Below are 15,747 nucleotides of genomic sequence, written 5' to 3' on the forward strand. Positions count from 1 at the left end.
GAATTCGAAGATAATCCTTTGGCTCTACAGGAGCTTGATTAGATCGATACTTACTTACGCCTCCGTAGTTTAGTGGACTGCTATGGGGAAAAAATGCAACATAAGGACCATACAACAGGTTCAGAACAGATTCAGAGAGCATGTTGTCTTTGCACAGGCGGAGCGATTAGGACCACACCAACTAGGGCACTGAACACTATTCTAGATATTCGACCCATTGACATACAGATTAAGTGTGAGGCAGCCACTGCGGCTATGAGACTTAAGGCGATGGGAGAATGGATTGAGGATGGAAATAGCTCATACCATCGCGGTATAATCGAGGCGACGATAGGAAACCTAAAAGGAAGGGAAGAGGTTTCCGATCGGATACTTGAGACGAACCTTGAGATCGGGTGCGAAGCACTGTTGCCAGCGGTACAGTCTTGGATTGACGGAACCCTAGCATTGCCATCTGGAAGGTCATGTAACACGGAGGGATGAAAACTAGAGGACAGAGTGGGCCTGAGTGTCTTCATTGAGAACCCAGGGACTGAGATCTGTTTAAGACTGCCTGTAACACGTAGGGATCAAAACTAGAGGACAGAGTGGGCCTGAGTGTCTTCATTGAGAACCCAGGGACTTAGATCTGTTTTAGACTGCATGACCATAATACGGTCCTGCAGGCGGAGATCCGGGCGATCTGGGTAGAATGGGTGAGGTGGAGTGGTGTTAACACATCCCGTCGAGTGTGAACATCTTTGCAAATTGCATATTTTGCCCATGTACATTCCACTTCTCACCTATCAATGAGTGGCGATCGATTCAAGTTTAAGCTCAATGACAAGGGGCCTCCTTTTTATAGACGAGTCCGAACGGCGTGCCGCAGTGCGACACCTCTTCGGAGAGAAGTTTTACATGGCATGTTACCTCACAAATGTTGCCAGCATGAGGAGGGGAAAACCACCGCAGACAATTTTTTCTGATGGTCTCGCCAGGATTCGAACCTAGGCGTTCAGCGTCATAGGTGGACATGCTAACCTAACCTACGCTACGGTGGCCTCCTATAACAGCTCGGGTAGTATCAGTGTCTTGTATAGTGTTATCTTCGTCTGTCGAGAGGTGGCATTGTTTCTAAACTGCTTACTTAGTCCAAAGTAGCATCTGGTGTCATTCGTTTCGGTTACGGCCGTGCCGAGGTAGATAAAGTTACTGACTCATCTCAAAGTTGTGGTTCCCAACTTTCTCCATTTTCTTTATCTGCTCGGTTGTGCAAGGCTTTTTGGGAGTTGAAACCATCCATTTCGTCTTATCTCCATTTACTGCCAGACCCATTTTCACTGACTCTCTTTCGATTCTTTCAAAGGCAGCAGTTACTACTTTCGGTGACCGACCTATGCTATCGATATCGTCGGCATAGGCGAGTAGCATGTGTTCTCTTGTGATTAGTGTGCCATATCTATTCACATCTGCATCTCGTATAATCTTCTCCAGCAGGATATTAAGGAGATCACACGATAGCCTGTCTCCTTGTCTGAAACCTCGTTTGGTATTAAATGGTACGGAGAGATTCTTTCCTATTCTTACTGAGGAACGCGTATCGGCAAGTGTCATCCTGCAGAGTCTTATTAATTTTGCAGGGAAACCAAACTCAGACATGGCTTGAAATACCTTTGAACGTAAAGGAGTATCGAAGGCGGCTTTGTAGTCAACAAAGAGATGGTAGGTGTTAATTTGTCCTTCTCGGGTCCTTTCCGGAACTTGGCGCAGTGTGAATATCTGGTCTAGGGTGGATTTACCAGGTCTAAAGCCGCATTGATAGGGCCCAATTATCTCATTGACTTTAGGTTTTAATCTTTTACACAGTACGCTCGAGAGTATCTTGTATGCGATGGGTTGGCACATTCGGTCTTATCTCCTTTCTTGTGTACGGGACATAGTATGCTGAGGTTCCAATCATCGGGTATGCGTTTCTATAGTCAGATTGAGCAGACAAGATGATGAAACTGTTTTATCAGCATCTCGCCTGCGGTCTTCAATAGTTCAGCGGGTAACCCGTCGGCTCTTCCTGCCTTGTTGTTCTTCAGTTGAGTCACTGCTACTTGGACCTCATTCTAACGAGGAGGTTAACATTTTATACCATCATTAGGGATTAATTCAGCGGTATCCTCTTCGCTGCCATCGTCGGACACTAGCAGATGGGTAAAATGTTATTTCCATATGCTCGGCATACTATCTGTATCAGTTACCAGATTTCCCTCTTTGTCTCTGCGGGAGGATGTGCCTGTACCAAAGCCATCGGTTTGAAGTTTGATTCTTTGTAGAATTTCCGGACTTCATTCTGACTCCTGTACATCTCAATTCGCCCACCATTTTTATTTCCTTCTTCTTTCTGGAGAATAGACGTTCTCTCCTTTTCTCCCGATACCTCTCCTTCATCTGACGCGTCGCTACTGATTGCAGTTGCTATGTATGCCGCACTTTTGGTCGTACCATGGGTTTCTTGGAGGAGGCTTCCGGTACCCAAGTACTGATTTTGAGGCATTTTCTATGGAGTAGGCAATAGTTTGCCACTGCGCCATTATATCATCGAAACAAGGAGCAGTTGGGTCAGTCGAGTGGAGTATGCTGCTGCCATTTGTTGTGCTTGCAGCTTTTCAATGTCCAGCTTCCGTGCAGTGTCAGATCGTATTTTCCTCGCCATGTTCAAACGGGGGCGAATCTTTGCTTCAACAAGGTAATGATCCGAATCTACTTTCGCTCCTCGGATCGATCGTACATCTAACACGCTGGATGAATGCCTTTTGATCGGGTGACAGCCATGTGGCTTTGTGAATATTTTTATGTTGAAATCTGGTGCTACTAACTATCATGTTTTTTGCCGCGGCGAAATCTATCAGACTCAACCCATTACTGGACGTTATCTCGTGGGGGCTAAACTTTCCGACTGTTGGACCAAAGATGTCTTCCTTTCCTATTTTCGCATTAAAATCTCCCAGGACGATTTTAATATCATGGGCGGGGCAGCGGTCATATTCTTTCTCTAAGCGATCGTAGAAAATATCCTTGGTCTGCTCGTCTTTGTCTTCCGTCGGGGCATGGGCACAAATTAGGCTGATGTTGAAGAGTTTGGCTTTTATGCGGATTGTGGCTAGCCTCTCATTGCCACCTGACTCCTCATTGAGACTCTCCTCTCGAAAATCGCTGACTGCCCGCGGCCGCATTTGCAGCTACTCCGCATAAAAACGGAGCTTTCCACCATCCGCAACCTGTGGACGCGCCCGGTAGCTTTCAGCTAAGCTTCTCGTGATAACGATGGGCACCACACAAGTCGGAGCTCAAAGTTCCAGCCTGTGAGGTGCTCATAGTCATCCCATTATCTAAGCACTCTAATATACCTTTTGTCTTATTTATTATGTTCGAATAACTAAACATGGTTAAATGTATGTCGTTCTAACTCAATTTACAAAGTTGCCATAAAAAAATAAATAAAACAAAAAGATTATGTAAAAAAATAACCAAAAGAAAAAAATATGACGACATTGCTAAACTGAGAGAGCTACAAAAACAACAACAGCAATGGAAAAACTATTACAATGAGAATTTTTTTCCTTGCCACTGTTGTTGTACTAATAAACCAATACACACACATTTACAGTAATTGCATATTCAAAAAAAGCATTGTTTCCATTATAAGTAATGCTGTCGCTTGTTTTTTTTTCTTGTTGTCTATTGAATACAAAACAAACACAACCACAACAACAAAAACATTTAGAAAATTAACATGTGTTAAGAGTGTAGTGTATGTCGTTAATAATAACTGCATTAAAGAAATATCTTCAAATGCCTGCAAAAGAGCAGTTAAGAAAAAAAAATGCTTGAAACATTTTATTGACATATTTTTTTTTTCTCATTACTATTTTTTTGCAGTATTTAAACGTCATGACATTTCCATGCACCAAGCACCAACGCCAAATATAGGATTTTCAAAGGTGAGTCATATTGAAAAATTTTAGAAACCATCAAAGAAAAAAAAGACCAGTTACAAATGAGTGAAATAAAAAAAAACAAACTTTTGTGGAGATATTTAAGCAAAGTTAGTGGTGGAATACACAGTGGGAGGTGTCTTTATTCGAAAGAAATGTTTTGCAAAAAAAAAACATAATTTTTATGCATTATTATACCTTAAGTGAAAAAAGTATAAAATATTTTCAAGTTTGTTTCTTAAGTCTTTTGTTTCGTTGTAATAAAAGATATTCAACAAAATATTATTATACTCGTATTTACTACTCTATTCACCGTAGCGCAGAGGTTGACATGTTAGCCTATGATTTTGAACGCCTGGTTTCGAATCCCGACGAAAACATCAGAAACAAATTTTCAGCGTGATTATTACCCCGTAATGCTAGGGATATTTGTAAGGAACTATGCCATGTAAAAACATCTCCCATAAGAGGTGTCGCGCTGCGGCACATCGTTCGGACACAGCTATAAAATGGAGGTCCCGTTGAGCTTAAATTTATACTTCAACGGATAGCAGTCTTTGATATGTGAGAAGTATACCCCTGTTCCTTAATGGAAAGTTCATGGACAATCTAGTCATTCCGTTTGTAGCACCTCGAAAAACTGCTGTCTGATCCTATAAATTTATTTATTTATTATTATTATTATTATAGTCAATGGAATTCATATCCTTACAGACTAAGATTAAATTCAAAAAATATAAATATATTTACAAAAACTATGTTAGGGGAAAAGCGCAATATAAACTTGACCTAAATACTTCTTTAGATGTGCTAAAATCAATACTTGGCTTCGATTCTTTTTGAAAATTTAAATTAATTCGATTTAAATTTAAAAATGAGCGTGTTAGTGGTCCATTGCGGGCATAATTGCAACGATGAAATTTAATACTAAATAAATCAGTAAATCGTAAACTCCTTACTGGAACAGAAAACGGAACTAAAGCCAACAAATCGGGAGAATCGACACGATTATTAATCAAATCAAAAATAAATAAAGCAGACTGAAATTTTCTACGGCAATCCAAACTCTGTAGTCCCAGTAACAAACATCGCGACCGATATGGTGGATGCTCCAAAGGAAACAAAGGCCTAAGGGCAAATTTAGAAAAAAGTTTTTGAATTCGTTCAATACGACCGATATGCGAAATACAATAAGGATCCCAAATGATGGCGGCATACTCCAACTTTGATCTAACAAAAGTTGTATATAATATCTTGAAAGTGTTAGGATCAGAAAAATCAAAGCAATTTCTCTTAATAAAAGCAAGGACCTTATAAGCATCAGGTATTATATAGTCAATATGTGGAACAAAGGACAAGGAGAAATCAAAAATCACACCAAGGTCGCGAACTGAAGTTGATTTTTTAAGTACACAATTACCAATTTTAAATGAAGTTTGGATTGGATGACGCAATCTGTAAAAAGAGACGTGAGCACATTTCGATAAATTTATAAGAAGCTTGTTGCTAATACACCAACTCAGCAGATTGTCCAAGTCATTCTGTAAATCGAAGACATCAGACATAGACTCAATTTTATGAAATATTTTTAAATCATCAGCATAGAGCAGAAATCTAGATGTTGAAAAGCATGAGGAAATGCCATTTATGAATAAAATAAAAAGAAGTGGCCCCAAGATACTACCCTGAGGCACACCGGAAGTTTGAATATAAGGTGAAGATACAAAACTCTCCACCTTTACTGTACACACTCTGTTGTGAAGATATGAAGCGATCCAAGAAAGAAAATTGGAATGAAACCCTAATTCTTGTAATTTATCGAGCAATATAGAATGTGATACTTTATCGAAAGCTTTTGATAAATCTGTGTAAATGGCTTCAACTTGACAGCCACGTTCAAAGGCAGATAGGCAATATTCTGTAAAGAGAACCAAATTAGTTGAAGTTGATCTTCCTGAAAAAAATCCATGCTGATGGGGAGAAATAAATGATTTGCAAATAAAAAACAATTTTTTGTGAATAACATGCTCAAACACTTTTGAAACACACGACAATTTAGCAATTGGCCTGTAACAAGTTACATCGTCTTTTCTGCCACCTTTAAAAACTGGGGTAATTGATGCTACTTTCCATCTATTAATAAATATACCCTCCTTAATAGAGAGATTGAAAATGAAAGTTAAAATTGGAGCTACACAAATAGAACACTTTTTTAGAAAATAAGCACAAAGGCCATCGGCGTCGTGTTTAAAACTATTCTTAATATTAAAAATAGCGTCCAACACATCTTCATCCGAAACAGAAATATTTGCCAAATTAATAGCAGATACAGAATCAAGGACTGCCGCGCTACTTGTTACGGGAGAATCAAAATTAGATTTGAAAAAAGAAGCAAACATATTAACCACGTCCACACCAGATTTTGATGCACAGCCATTATATGTGAGAGTAGATGGGATATCAGATGTTTTCCTTTTAGAGTTAACATAAGACCAAAAGCTTTTAGGATTGGCTTTAATTTCATTCTCTTTATCCAGAATGTATTGCTTATAGAGGAATTTATTTAAAAAATTAAATTCACGTTGATAATGCTTGCATTGGACCAAATCTTCTGGATCACCATGCGCCAAAAAGCGCTTATGAAATTTATTTCGTAAATTTTTAAGTTTCTTAAGACCTGTCGTATACCAAGGCAGTTTATGTGGCTTATTTTTCTTAAACGGAACATTAGATTTAAGTATATCAGAGACTTTTTCTATAAAAAAATCATAACAAACTGATGATGTTTTATCATTAAATATTTTTATCCAATCAATGGAGCCAAGAATTGAATTCAACATATTAAAATCACAAACGTTATAATTTAGAGCCAGATTTTGAGACGGTGATGATTTTAGAAAGTTAAAATAACCTACTTCAACAACAATAGGCATATGATGTAGATTAGATGGGGAAATTGGAGCCAAACATTCATAAACATTAAATTTAAAATCATTTGGAACAAAAATAAGATCAAGAAATCGGTGAAGTTGATTAGAAAAATGATTAATTTGAACAAGATTTAAACTTAATAAAGTATCAATACAATTGACCTCGTAATCCTTGTTTACATTAGTGGGCGTTAAAAAATGATTGTCGTCAAATTTTGACCAACAAATGTTAGGTAAATTAAAATCACCCATAACACAAATATTAGCTTTCGACCCCATGCTTACTTCAATAGCAAAAATATTATCAATATGCTTCGAATAAATAGATGCACTACTACCTGGGGGTATGTAAGACAAACATAATACAACGCTAAGATTTAAACCATTTATGCATACAGCAATTTGGTCTAATAATCCGCTGTCATCATCCAAACCACATAAGTTTGACTTGTATTGAGATTTAACGGCCAAGAGCACACCACCTCCTCTAGAATATCCAGTCCTTGAAACATTTCTATCTTTACGGTAAACAGCAAATAAATTTAGATCGAAGAACTCAGCATCACAAAAGTCATCGTTCAACCAGGTTTCAACAAGAGCAATAACATCATAGTTCAATTGATTGGAGAAATCAAAAACATCCTTGGATTTCGTACGCATACCAGACAGATTATGGTAGTAAATTTTTAAACCATGCACCTCATTAATCAATGGGGAAGCGATTCCACTGCCATTTTTTGAAAATTTATAAATGGACGAATTCTAATATCAGTAGGCCATAACTTTGGGTTGATGACGTCATCGTAATGATTAGATGTAACACCAAGCTTAAAGTTGACGCGTTTTAAACTATTGATGTCAACATCTTTTTTCACAAGCACATAGCACTCCATATTAGACTTTGCAATGTTAGCATTCTTTTGAATAAAGTCAGTGATATGCTCGCTCGTAACTGATGGCTTAAAAGATGAAATATGCACCCATTTCTTAGAAATAACAACATCCAATTCATTTGTTGTATTATTTTCACCATAAATGACCTTATCCTTTCTTTTTCTACGCCTCTGGACACGCACCCAATTAGAATTAGGTAGGACGTTGGCTTCAAACACAGCATCATCATTATCAACAGCATTAGCATCTACTGTGTTAAGCGATGATACAGATGACGCGTATGGCACAACATGTTGGCTGTTGTTTACGTTCAACGAATGTTCGACAGCAGCAGCGACAGGGGCATTTGTACTTTGAACCTTACCAACAACATCACGGCTCCTCACTGCTGCAGTATTAAGATTGGAGTTATGTTGATGCCGTTGTTTTTTTTCAGTTTGCTTGTTGTTCTCTATTATTTGCTTCAATTCGTGCACTTCTGCTCTCAGTGAAGAGTCGATTAAGAGCTTGAGTTCTCTTACTTCAGTTTTTAAAGATGAAATGCCAGCAATTAGATTAGAAGTGAGACGCAAACAATCATTGCAGTTGAAAACTAAGTTCGCGTTTTTAATAAAAAGTTCGGCAATATTTGCATCAATGTCCGCACAGAAAAAATGATATTTAGCTCTACAAACGTGGCAGGCTATCGATTTGGCACTTAAAGCCTTAAAGCACTTGGCGCAAAGTGTATTAGGAGGGAGATCCATTAAAACACGACTGAACTATTTAACTGTCAGTGAACAATATATTCTTGATCGTCTTGACATTCTAATTCGATTTAGCCGTGTTCGTGGTATTCTGTTATGACTTCCAACAATTGTACAACAACAACAATTGTATAAAAATCAATTTGTGTTTGTTTGTATGTTTGTGTTTTCCTTATAGACTCAGAAACGGCTGAACCGATTTTCTTGAAATTTTCACAGATGGTGCATAATAACCCCGTGGTGAAAATAGGGTACTATATATCTTGACATCTGAAGGGGGGGCGGACCCTCCCCCTTAGCCTAATTTTCAGAAACGCCAGATCTCGGAGATGGGTGGTGCGATTTAAGCGAAATTTTGTGTGCTCTCATATATTTAGTATCCTAAAAATAAAAATTTGGTATACAAATTTCGGATGGGGTACCTAGGGGGGCTGCCCCACCCTAAAACCTACCAAACATATATTTAGACCAATCACGACAATATGGGATTCAAATGAAAGGTATTTGGGATAAGAAAACGTATCTGATATCCAATTGTCGGACCAAGTGCTAGGGGGACCACCCAAGCCCCAAAACACCCCTAAATCGGACATATTTACCGACCATGGCAATATGGGACTCAAATGAAAGGTATTTGCGAGCAGAATACGAATCTGATATCCAAATGTGGGATCACGTTACTGGGGATCCACCCCTTTCCCAAACAGGACTTATTTAGTAACCATGGGAATATGGGTGCTTAAATAAGAGGTATTTGAAGGTAGAATACGAATCTGATATCCAAATATGAGACCAAGTGTTTGGGGCGTCGTCTCTCACCAAAAACATCGCCCAAGGGGGACAAATTTACGACCATAGCAATATGGGGCTCAAATGAAAGGTCCTCGGGAGTAAAGCACGAATTTGATATCAATAATCGGGAAAAGTATCTATGGGGTCACCCCACCCTTACAACACCACCCAAATAGTAAGTATTTGCTGACTGTTGCAATATGAGGCTCAAATAAGAGGGTTTTTAAAGTGGAACATGAATCCGATAAATATTTTCAAGGCCAACTCACTGAGTGGCCGCCCATCCCACAAACACCCCCCAAGCCTGTCATGCTTGCCGACTATGGAAATATGGGGCTCAAATTAAAGGTATGTGGGAGTAGACCACGTATCTGATATCAACATTAGGGGCCAACTGTCTAGCGGACGTTCCACCACCTTAACAACCCCCAAGTACACCAAGACAATTTGGGTCTTAAAGAGAGTGAAACTAAATGTTCATAGTTTTTAGGGCCAATACCCCAAACCGGACATATTTGCTGACTTTTGCAGTAAGGAGTTTAAATGAGATTAGAAAACGAATTTAATATCCAATTTTGTGGGCAATGCCAAATATATGATATATAGATATATGAGAATAGAGCACGTTGCTGATATATTTTCCGGGCTTAGTGTTTCGGGGACCACCCCAATCCCCAAAACACACCTAAATCGGGCATATTTACCGACCATGTCAGTGTGGAGCTTAAATGAAAAGAATTGGGAGGTAGAGCAAGAATTGATACCCATTTTCAGGACCAAATTTTTCGGCCCGACGATCATTTATCTAATGTTGAGAATTCTCTAATTTCTCTTTCGAGATGAGCTTAATTATCAAACATTTTATACAATGGAAAATTTTTGTTGAACTGGCACCACAATTTTAACTGTCTACCACAATGCACAACTTCTGCCAAATTGGATAAGATTTGCTCTGTCCAGGCGCCCAAGAAATCTAATATAGAGATTAGTTTATATGACGATGGCTGGGAATGGTAGCATTATCAGATTATTGACCGATTAGGACAGAATTCCAATCTGCAAATCGTAAGATCGGGACCGGGACCTTTATCTTAATATGAACAAATTTTTACCATTTACAATCTCAACTGACCGGAGGATAGGTTGAATTACCCATTGTAAAGGTCAGTTCTCTCGGAGGCTAGTTTGTAGCGTGGAATGTAGCCTTGAATAAAGCCTAAAATGTGGCCTAGAATGTAGCCTAGAATTTAGCCTAGAATATAGCCTTGGATAAAGCCTAAAATGTGGCCTAGAATGTAGCCTAGAATGCAGCCTAGGATGTAGCCTTAAATAAAGCTTAAAATGTGGCTTAATATGTATCCTACAATGCAGCCAAAGATGTAGCCTAGAATGTAGCCTGAAATGAAGCCTAGAATGTAGCCGAAAATGTAGCATATAATGTAGCCTATAATGTAGCCAAGAATGTAGCCTAGAATGTAGCCGAGATTGTAGCCTAGGATGAAGCCTAGCCTAGAATGTAGCGAAGAATGTAGTCTAGAATGTAGCCGAGATTGTAGCCTAGGATGAAGCCTAGCCTAGAATGTAGCCTATAATGTAGCCAAGGATGTAGCCTAGAATGTAGCCAAGGATGAAGCCTAGCCTAGAATGTAGCCTATAATGTAGCCAAGAATGTAGCCTAGAATGTAGCCTAGAATGAATGTAGCCATAAATAAAGCCTAAAATGTGGCCTAGAATGTATCCTACAATGCAGCCAGGGATGTGGCCTAGAATATTGCCTAGAATGCAGCCTAGGGTGTAGCCTAGAATGTAGCCTGAAATGTAGCATATAATGTAGCCTAAAATGTAGCTTATAATGTAGCCAAGAATGTAGCCTAGAATGTAGCCAAGAATGTAGCCTAGAATGTAGCCTAGGATGAAGCCTAGCCTAGAATGTAGCCGAGATTGTAGCCTAGGATGAAGCCTAGGATGAAGCCTAGCCTAGAATGTAGCCTAGAATGTAGCCTAGAATGTAGCCGAGATTGTAGCCTAGGATGAAGCCTAGCCTAGAATGTAGCCTATAATGTGGCCAAGAATGTAGCCTAGAATGTAGCCGAGATTGTAGCCTAGGATGAAGCCTAGCCTAAAATGTAGCTTAGAATGTGACCCAGAATATAACCTAAAATGTAGCCTAGACTGTCACCCTGGTTGTTGAGGCACAGCTCAGGCAGATTTTTGTCAGTGATATAGAAATGAAAAGGTTCGATAGGTTTAGCTTAATCTAATGAGTTGTAACTTGGTTGCGACTCAAGGAAGTTATGTACGCCCCAGGACCGGACGATTGCAGCGGACATTAAGGGGTCTCATGTGATTGAGGCACTAATTCACCGGGACGTTATGTATAGACAGATGGAACGTGTGCGTGATCAATGGGCACTTGTGTCTGAAGGATTCCAATCACAGAGATGTGATTCACTCATGGCGTAATTCAGACGCTATGTAGGTTAGGTTAGGTTGAATGGGTTGCCTAACAAGTTCACTCGGAGGCCAGAGAAGGTGTGAGACCTCGAACCATATCCATAGGTTTTACACGAAAAAAAAGAAACAGGAAGAATTAAGAACCAGAGCGGGGGTGCAAACGCCTTTCCTTCACGTAAGCACGCATGTACAGATCTTATCGCACCCTCCGTAGGAACCATCACGTTACGTTCAAAATCTCAGTAAACATACCAAAGGTACGTTTTCAAAAAAGAAGAGCCTGCGTTTTTGCAGACCCGGACATGGGCCGAGTTTCCTCCTCATTTTCCATTCAAGACAATTCGTGCAGAAGTCATTGTTCGGTATTCCCATGCGAGCCGTCATGCGGCCTATGGCACAGAGTCCGGTTATGACCTTTATCAATGTGTTCACCGATCTCTTATCGAATGCCAGTAACTACTTCGTTCTCCTCCTGTCGATGACAGGCCAGAGAGCCTTGGCGGTACGGCAATCATCCACTGAGTCCCATCTCGCCACCGACCCCTACACTACCATGTCATCTGGTTCCTCCATTCCCCGGAATCGCTTCATGAACGTCACATCCAGGGACTACACTACACTACCATGTCATCTGGTTCGCCTGGCACAGACAACCCCCTCTTGGCGCATTTGTTGTCCACCACTCCATTCCCCGGAATCGCTTCCTGAACGTCACATCCAGGGACTCCAGCAATCTTCACCGTCCTCGAGAGTCACTGCTTAACCGGGAAGTGTGTGTAGACTGATGGAAAGTGCTCGTTTGTAGAGGGATCAGGATTCCTTTTACTGCAGAACACTGGACAAAACCTGATGCTTCAATACGTGTGCAAAATTTCATAAAAATCGGTTCAGATTTAGATATAGCTGCCATACTTATCTCTCATCCGATATGGCCTATGAAGGCGGTAGTAACCACAATTTTTGTCCGATCTTTACAAAACTTTGCATGAGATGTTTCATGTGACACTTCAATACGTGTGCAAAATTTCACAAAAATCGGTTCAGATTTAGATATAGCTCTCATATATATTTTTCATCCGATATGGCCTTTTAGGGCTGTAGTAGCCACAATTTTTGTCCGATCATTACAAAATTTGGCATAAGATGTTTTATTTAATGCTTCAATACGTGTGAAAAGTTTCATAAAAATCGGTTCAGATTTAGATAAAGCTCCCATATATATTTTTCATCCGATATGGCATTTTAGGGCTGTAGTAGCCACAATTTTTGTCTGATCTTTACAAAATTTTACGTTACGTGTTTTATTTGAAGTCCTAGTACGTGTGCCAAATTTCATCAAAGTCGGTTCAGATTTAGATATAGTTGCCATATATATCTTTCATCCGATATGGCCTATGCAGGCGGTAGTAGCCACAATTTTTGTCCGATCTTTACAAAATTTGGCATGAGATGTTTCATGTGACGCTTCAACACGTGTGCAAAATTTCACAAAAATCGGTTCAGATTTAGATATAGCTCCCATATATATTTTTCATCTGATATGGCCTATGAAGGCGGTAGTAGCCACAATTTTTGTCCGATTATTACAAAATTTGGCATGATATGTTTTATTTAATGCTTCAACACGTGTGCTAAATTTCATCAAAGTCGGTTCAGATTTAGATATAGCTCCCATATATATTTTTCATCCGATATGGCCTATGAAGGCGGTAGTAGCCACAATTTTTGTCCGATCATTACAAAATTTGGCATGATATGTTTTATTTAATGCTTCAACACGTGTGCTAAATTTCATCAAAGTCGGTTCAGATTTAGATATAATTGCCATATATATCTTTCATCCGATATGGCCTTTTAGGGCTGTAGTAGCCACAATTTTTGTCCGATCATTACAAAATTTTACGTTACGTGTTTTATTTGGAGTCCTAGTACGTGTGCTAAATTTCATCAAAGTCGGTTCAGATTTAGATATAGTTGCCATATTTATCTTTCATCCGATATGGCCTTTTAGGGCTGTAGTAGCCACAATTTTTGTCCGATCATTACAAAATTTGGCATGAGATGTTTCATGTGACCCTTCAATATGTGTGCAAAATTTCATAAAAATCGGTTCAGATTTAGATATAGCTCCCATATATATTTTTCATCCGATATGGCCTATGAAGGCGGTAGTAGCCACTATTTTTGTCCGATCATTACAAAATTTGGCATGATATGTTTTATTTAATGCTTCAACACGTGTGCAAAATTTCACAAAAATCGGTTTAGATTTAGATATAGCTCCCATATATATCTTTCATCCGATATGGTCTTTTAGGGCTGTAGTAGCCACCATTTTTGTCCGATCATTACAAAATTTGACATGATATGTTTTATTTAATGCTTCAACACGTGTGCAAAATTTCACAAAAATCGGTTTAGATTTAGATATAGCTCCCATATATATTTTTCATCCGATATGACATTTGAAGGCTGTAGTAGCCACAATTTTTGTCCGATCTTTACAAAACCTTGTATGAGATGTTTCATGTGACCCTTCAATATGAATGCAAAATTTCATAAGAATCGGTTCAGATTTAGATATAGCTCCCATATATATCTTTCATCCGATATGGCCTTTTAGGGCTGTAGTAGCCACAATTTTTGTCCGATCATTACAAAATTTGACACTTTCATCCGATATGGCCTTTTAGGGCTGTAGTAGCCACAATTTTTGTCCGATCTTTACAAAATTTGGCACGAGATGTTTTATTTAATGATTCAACACGTGTGCAAAATTTCATAAAAATCGGTTCAGATTTAGATATAGCTTCCATATATATCTTTCATCGGATATGGACTTTTAGGGCTGTGGTAGCCACAATTTTTGTCCGATCTTTACAAAATTTTACGTTACATGGTTTATTTGGAGTCCTGGTACGTGTGCTAAATTTCATCAAAGTCGGTTCAGATTTAGATATAGTTGCCATATTTATCTTTCATCCGATATGGCCTTTTAGGGCTGTAGTAGCCACAATTTTTGTCCGATCGTTACAAAATTTGGCATGAGATGTTTCATGTGACCCTTCAATGTGTGCAAAATTTCATAAAAATCGATTCAGATATAGATATAGCTGCCATATCTATCTTTCATCCGATATGGCCTTTTAGGGCTGTAGTAGCCACAATTTTTGTCCGATCTTTAAAAAATGTTTCATAAAATATTTTATTTGTAGTCTCATTATGGGTGCAAAATTTCACAAAAATCGGTTCAGATATAGATATAGCTCGCATATATATCTTTCATCGGATATGGCCTTTGAAAGCTGTAGTAGCCACAATTTTTGTCCAATCTTTAAAAATTTTTTCATAAAATATTTTCTTTGAAGTCTCATTATGTGTGCCAAATTTCATCAAAGTCGGTTCAGATTTAGATATAGTTGCCATATATATATCTTTCTTCCGATATGGCCCACAATTTAAGCAAATCATAAGAAAATCAATATTCCATTAGGTAAGCCTAATTAAAGTCTGTCTGGATTTAAACATAGGTTTCATACTCGGTGGTGTAGGGTTGCATAGGGTGTTTTGTAGTCGGTCCCGCCCGACTTTTACCTCTTCTTACTGGTTTTGTGTTAACTTTGACCCGGCTAAACTTGTTGCTTATAGAATCTCAGAGTGATAGTCAGACATTTAAAACCAAACAAGACTTTGCTTGCTCTTGTGTCTTAAATCTTTTGTTTTTGTGCCTGCCATGTCCTTAAAATACCATTTCCCTCCCACATCTCCCATAGTGCAACCCACAATCTTCTTAACTGGTCATGCACCCCAATTTTCCTCAAATCGAATAGTTGTTCAAGTTGTTGATTACTGCAAACAGCCATACGGCAATGTCAGCAAAACAATTTGAACTTTGGTTGTTTTATTTCTGATTTCTTACCTTTTTTACATTCATCGGCTTCATCGAGAAATTATTACCCGAGTTAG

At 38.8% G+C, this 15,747-nt stretch overlaps 1 protein-coding gene across 3 annotated transcripts in view; it reads left to right on the forward strand.

Annotated features, from left to right (window-relative positions):
• The window catches only part of LOC106084793 (uncharacterized), a 200,046-nt gene that overhangs the window by 126,124 nt on the left and 58,175 nt on the right, over positions 1-15,747 (forward strand). For all 3 annotated transcript variants that reach the window (XM_059363037.1, XM_059363038.1, XM_059363039.1), the window contains one exon: positions 3,910-3,971. In XM_059363037.1, the coding sequence (XP_059219020.1) occupies positions 3,910-3,971 (62 nt within the window). The remainder of the gene's footprint in view (positions 1-3,909; positions 3,972-15,747) is intronic.

The sequence above is a fragment of the Stomoxys calcitrans genome, chromosome 2 (genome assembly GCF_963082655.1).
Source record: "Stomoxys calcitrans chromosome 2, idStoCalc2.1, whole genome shotgun sequence".
Classification (NCBI taxonomy): domain Eukaryota; kingdom Metazoa; phylum Arthropoda; class Insecta; order Diptera; family Muscidae; genus Stomoxys; species Stomoxys calcitrans.